Raw genomic sequence first — 6,203 nt, forward strand, 5'->3', positions numbered from 1 at the left:
GATTTATAAAACTCAATGTTTTATGTTGAATAAATATATGATGTACTCTTCTATATAATGCAGATTTGTTGTATTATGTTCTTTCTCTACTCTTTTTGAGTCATAGGAAAAGAATTTGACATTGGTAACTATATTCTATTTATTTGTTATGAAAATAAGATTGCGATCATTATTACAATTTGTTTATTTGTTTATTCACAATATATATGTAACTATGAAAATAACTTCATTGCTAATGGACTTATGGTAGTGGTATTAATCTTTTTGGCATATATGTATTTTTATGGAGATGATATTCAGGATTTCTTTACCGCTTATTTGTCTTTATAATTTTTTATTGGGCACAAGCACATTGTGTACTAGGTTTGACAATGTTTAATATTTGAATTAGTGAAGATTTTATGTTATGCTTGGGTCTTCTTCATTTAGTTGTATTATTTGATTAGTAAGTCTTGAGACATTCTGATTTAGAGCAACAAATGATAATTGCAATATTGTTTTTTTTTTTTTTAAATAATCTCGTGCATCGCACGAGTTAACGACTAGTATTAATGAAAGGTGACACTAGACATGGAGCGACTCGTGAAAACCTTTTTTTTTTTTTTTTCAATGTCTAAATCAACCAGCATTGACCCCGGACTGGGTTTGTTAAAGTTGCCGGAGCGAACGGGTCGGTTTTCGAAACTTAAAAATTAAATAAATAATCCTAATTTTTAAATAACGCAGGCTTTGTTTATTTTATTTTGAGAGAGAGAGGAAATTGAATAGTCAGTCGCTCCATGTGCCCCAGCCTGGCTAATGCTGCCTAATTGCTTCCCCGGTTTTGCCTGACTCTCATTTTTCTAACAATTTATTAATCCCCCTATTTATTACCTTCAATATATATATATATATATATATTATTATTAATATATTTATTTTCAAGTCAATTAATTCTTAATAAATCATAATACTATTATCTATCATTATCATTCCAAATTCCAATTCCAATAGTAGATCCTGTACAACGCCAGAGAGTTCGAGGGTTTTATACCCATAAAAATCTGAGACAAATGTTCCAAAAATATTAGATTCTCTTCCACTTTTCAGACTAACCAAAAAAAATTACTCATACAGATTGCCGAAGGATAACAGATATGCATTCTGTAAAATATGTGATGACCAAATTGAACGATTAAAATAACAGGATGTGCTGCAACTAGTGATATGTGTCCTCATTTATCTTCTTTTTTTTTTTTTCAGAAACGTGTCCTCATTTGATTTTTAAAATTTGAATAAATTTAGAGAGTTACTAATCTGATACATGTTGGTTCAGACATATATCAAGAAGTTAGTACCATTTAAAACTCTACTCATTTGTTTCATAGATAAACTAAAACCTTGAGTTACTTTTTTAGATGGATTATGCCATTTGAATTCACACAAAACTCTATCGAAAAAAATCTAATGGTGTTTCAATTTAGCTAAATTTTTATTCCTCTTTCAAACTCGTTTCTCTCATCTCCTTCCTTCTTCCAAGAATCAAAACCTTTGAACTCAACCATGAAAGCAAAAGATTCAAATTATTGTTCTCTTAAAAGAACAATGGCTTGCTTATTTATATGTATGTTTCTCTCTCACTTGTTTGCATTTATAGACAAGCCATATTATTGTCCCAAACAATCTTTCTCAGTCCATCAGCAAGATAATTCTGCGATATCATCACTTGGTCCAACTTCTAAGAAAACAAATCTTTCCCTTATAGCTTCTAGTCCAATTCCTAACTCTCTGGAAAAAACAAATCTTTCCCATATAGTTTTTGGCATTGCATCCTCAGCCAAACTTTGGAACGAAAGGAAACAATATATCAGTTTATGGTGGAGACCCAATGAAATGCGTGGAAATGTTTGGTTAGATAAGCATGTCAAAGTTGAACCTAATGATAATGGTTTGCCTCTGAGGATTTCCAGTGATACTTCAAAGTTCAAGTACAAGCGCAATGAAGGCCATCGGTCTGCCATACGTATAACACGCATAGTATCGGAGACCTTGAGGCTAGGTATGAAGAATGTTAGGTGGTTTGTAATGGGGGATGATGACACATTTTTTGTTCCTGATAATTTGGTCAGGGTTTTGCAGAAGTATGACCATAATAGCTATTATTATATTGGAAGTACTTCTGAAAGTCATTTGCAAAACATAGACTTCTCATATAATATGGCCTATAGTGGTGGTGGATTTGCTATAAGTTATCCATTAGCAATGGCACTTGAGAAAATGCAAGATAAGTGTATACAGAGGTATCCAGGTTTGTATGGATCAGATGATCGAATTCAAGCTTGCATGGCTGAACTAGGTGTTCCTCTCACAAAGGAAAAAGGATTTCACCAGGTTAGCTTTTTTTTTGTTTTTCTTTTTTGCTTAATTAATATGCATGAAATTAAGAACCTCATTTTTGTTTGTTCCACTAAACTTTTGTTAAAATAATGAAAAATAATTTTGTATTTATGTTAAGATATAGATAGGAGAGAGTTTGTAAACTTCATATAAGAAACACAGATGTTCTTTTTTTTTTAAATACTAAGTTTTCTTTTTAACACACACGGGGAGGAGAAGTTTTTTCTATCCAAAGGAAACTGATAAGTGGTTAAATTACAGTAGAATTTTAGCTAGATAACATTTCTAAAAGTAACCATTATAATAATGAGAACCAGTTTTTGCGCCAAAGATTTATTATTGTAAATTGATTATTGTAACCCTTTATGTGTATAATTAAAACTAGTGTGTAACCCATTCCACTGGGTTTACTCCAATAAATATAATACTATACAGATAATATAGAATTTAGATAAATAGATAGGGATGTTTTATTAATTGTTAATAGCTAAGCTAATTTAGGTGCCATCAATGGGTTTAAGCAAGACTGTTGTCTTCCATCAATGGGCTTAGTTTTACAATGATGAATTAAATTAATAACATGCCTAAAAATTAGCTATAAATAGAGGAAATAAAAATATTCATCTCTAATAATTATTTCTTCTCATTGGTGATTAGTTTGATGTGTATGGCAACCTAGTGGGCCTCCTAGCAGCACACCCAATTGCGCCTCTAGTCTCGTTGCACCACTTAGACATGGAGGCTAATTACATATTCCCCAATACGAAGGACAAAGTGGCCGCCCTAAAACGATTCAGGCGCCCAATGAAGATGGACTCGGCTGGGCTGATGCACCAATCCATTTGCTATGACAAAAATCAAAATTGGACAGTATCTGTTTCATGGGGCTACGTTGTACAAATATTCCGAGGCACTTTCTTAGGCAGAGCTATGGAATTGCCTGAAAGAACCTTTGTTGATTGGCACCATAAAGCTGATAATACTGCTTTCTCCTTCAACACTCGCCCTAATAGTATGCACAAATGTCAAATACCTTTTGTGTATTACATTTCTACTGCTACAACTTCGGCAGCCACTGAATATCTCCTACATAAAACTCCGCTACAAAACTGCGAATGGCAAATGCCAACTCCTTCTCAAATTGAAATTGTGGATGTTTACAAGACGCCCAACCCATATTTGTGGGATAAGGTAATCATTTTTTTTTTTTTTCTTTCTTCTTTAGGACAATAATCAATACTCCACGAGATACTGCCTAATTTAATTGATGTTAACACTAGAAAATGTATTTAGTCAACTTGAGTTACGAATTTAATTTATAATCATATCATCTATTTTTATCTTGATTGATAACTTACATTGTTGTTTGTATTTTGAACAGCCTCCAAGAAGAAACTGCTGTAGGATCTTGCCAACTACCAAGAGATGTACTGATGATGCCGGAAAAACCACCAGTGAGCTACACGATACTTGCACACTAAACAGCACCTGCACCACAAAAGGAGATGACCTACCAGAGAGCACCGGTGTGGTGCCGGCCAAATACCCTTCGAAGGTCAAGTTAGAACTTCAACTCTAGAGTGCTAGAGAGGGGTTAATTATGCGTACCTCAATTTGTGAGAGTATTGGGGCTTTTATAGTAGTTGAGGATTGACCTTTCTTCCTTGGAATAGAAGTCTTTTCCATATACGAATCTGTAGATTGCGGAACCTTTTCTTTGTAGGAGACTAACATTCAGCGTGGGATACAAGTTATTTCCTTATATACCTATACGTGGTGGCCAAGTCATGGTTCTGTTAGAACCGTCAACCTCATGCCTGTCAGCCTGCTTTATGCCCTTCAACCTTGAAGGGTAGTCGGCCTTCTTCATATCTTCCAGCTATGAAGGGTTGTCGGCCCACTTTGTGCCCTTCAGCATAAGCCAAAGGATTACAGGTGACGGGTTAACATTGCTTTCAATCTATACTCATCAGTTGCCCCCTACTCTATATTCCCGTCAGCTTACATTGACGAGTAGGTGGAGTTGTACATTTTCTGTTGTTACCTTTCATTCTTGGCCAGGAAAGAGAAAATAATTCTTGCGATGTAGTCAGTATTAAATGCTTGGACACGTGGCGAACTTCGGTTGGCTCTGCTTCTGGACAAGGGCGTCGCTTCATCTTCCGTGTGTTTCCCTTTTATATATATGGTCCACCTCTCCTCATTTTTCCTATTTCACTTTCACTGATTCCTGGAGAGCAAATCCATCACCTATCCTCCATTAGTACTTCCTTACTATTTGCCTACATTTCTACCATCACTTCTTCAACCGTCACTTTTGAGAAACTTGTAAGTTCCTCCTCTTTTTCCTTTTGCACATGCTTTATTTCTTTTGATTTCTTTAAAGCGAGGTCATCATCCTAGGTTCTTAGATTACACCCGTCACTTGTAGGTAGTCAGATGTCGAGTAACGCGTCGAGTGACTAGTCGTCGGTCCGCAAGGGAGCGGGCTACGACGAGGTATTTGGTTTAGGTAGTGAGTCCGGGAGCTTTTCCTAGTCGTCAGAGAGGAAGACGTCAACCCAAACTCCTAATGAAGAGGTAGGAAGTCATGGAGATGGTCAGGAGGAGGTAGTAGGTGGGGAGGGTGAAGTTGAGGTGGAAGGAGAGAGGGGTAGTGAAGGGGATGAAGGCGGCGAGGAATCTTGTGAAGGGACTTCTGGTAGTCCTAGAGGTAACCGTCCCTTCATCCTTCCTAAGGAGTAAGCTGTAAATAAGTTTCTTCCAAAAATGACTGACAAAATTTTTAAATAGTTGCGCGTCCGTTTCCAAATTCCCGACCATATTCCCATCCGTCTCCCTAGGGAAGGTGAAAAATGTTATACGGGAAGAACTGCAAACGTTGGTATGTATGATGCCATATTTGCTGCAGGGCTCAGATTGCCCCTGACGGCCTTACACTGTCAGTTGGCTGATTTTCTCGGTTTGTCCGTCAGTCAGATTGCTCCAAATTCGTGGAGGATCTTTATAAGTGCCAAGATATTGTGGGGTCATCTAAGTGGAAGGCACCGTCAGCTTTCCTTGGACGAATTCTTTTACTATTACAGGCCTCGGCACCTTTCTTCTTCCAAAGGGATGTACCACTTTGCCCTCAGGGAGAAGGATTTGAGATTGGTGTCTGAGATGCTGGATCCTAATAGAGCCTGAAAGAGTAGGTTCTTTTTTGTTAAAGGGACGGACTGGGTGTGCCGTCAAGAAGAATGGGAGACTATACCCCATGGTTATTTTGATAATACTTGGGCGTTTGTCAAGGAGTCAGGTTTTACCCGTCAGCTTTTGTCCCCGTCAGTTTTTACATGTAATAACTTATCTGTTTTTGAATGGTTTTAATATCGTCAACTTGTTTGTCTTTTTCAGCCCACATTCGCCCCCAATAACCGACGAGCAGGAAGATGTTATCCGTCGAGTTTTAGAGATTCCCTTAGAAGAGCAATCGTGTCGAGACTTAATTACTCTTGATACTCTTCACGCTTACTGCAAGGGTCCTGAACCGGCGCCTGAGGCTCACAAGCTAGAAGAATTTTCCCTTCACCATGAGTAGCTTGACCATGTGGTCTCGTTATTTTCAGCTATTTTATTTTATTTCATTTCATTTTTTGTGTTGTCATCAGTTTCTTTTATGTATTTCTTTTGTAGAGATGGATGTAGCTAAGCAACGGATAAGGGCTACCGCTGCCCGTCTGAAAGAGGAAAAGAAAGCAAAGGGGGAGATGACATCCTTGTCAACCCCCAAGACCATCACTAAGGGTTCTTCAAAAAGGAAACCCAACAGGGATGCCAACCGTCCC

At 37.2% G+C, this 6,203-nt stretch overlaps 1 protein-coding gene across 1 annotated transcript; it reads left to right on the forward strand.

The window, feature by feature from the left end:
* The first annotated feature begins 1,584 nt into the window (after positions 1-1,584).
* LOC112008990 (uncharacterized) lies at positions 1,585-5,956 on the forward strand. Its single transcript, XM_065781202.1, has 4 exons — positions 1,585-2,370; positions 3,034-3,567; positions 3,758-3,936; positions 5,773-5,956. Exons 1-4 carry the CDS (start codon positions 1,585-1,587, stop codon positions 5,954-5,956), a joined length of 1,683 nt encoding a protein of 560 aa, XP_065637274.1.
* Positions 5,957-6,203: the final 247 nt, after the last annotated feature.

The sequence above is a fragment of the Quercus suber genome, unplaced genomic scaffold, assembly GCF_002906115.3.
Source record: "Quercus suber isolate HL8 unplaced genomic scaffold, Cork oak 2.0 scaffold_259, whole genome shotgun sequence".
NCBI classification, from domain to species: Eukaryota; Viridiplantae; Streptophyta; class Magnoliopsida; order Fagales; family Fagaceae; genus Quercus; species Quercus suber.

Excerpts from the sequence above, each read along its gene's own strand:
- LOC112008990 (XM_065781202.1), top strand. The coding sequence starts at position 1,585 with ATGGCTTGCTTATTTATATGTATGTTTCTCTCTCACTTGTTTGCATTT. Across the intron at positions 2,371-3,033 it reads AGGAAAAAGGATTTCACCAG|TTTGATGTGTATGGCAACCT; the intron begins GTTAGCTTTTTT and ends ATTGGTGATTAG. Across the intron at positions 3,568-3,757 it reads ACCCATATTTGTGGGATAAG|CCTCCAAGAAGAAACTGCTG; the intron begins GTAATCATTTTT and ends TATTTTGAACAG.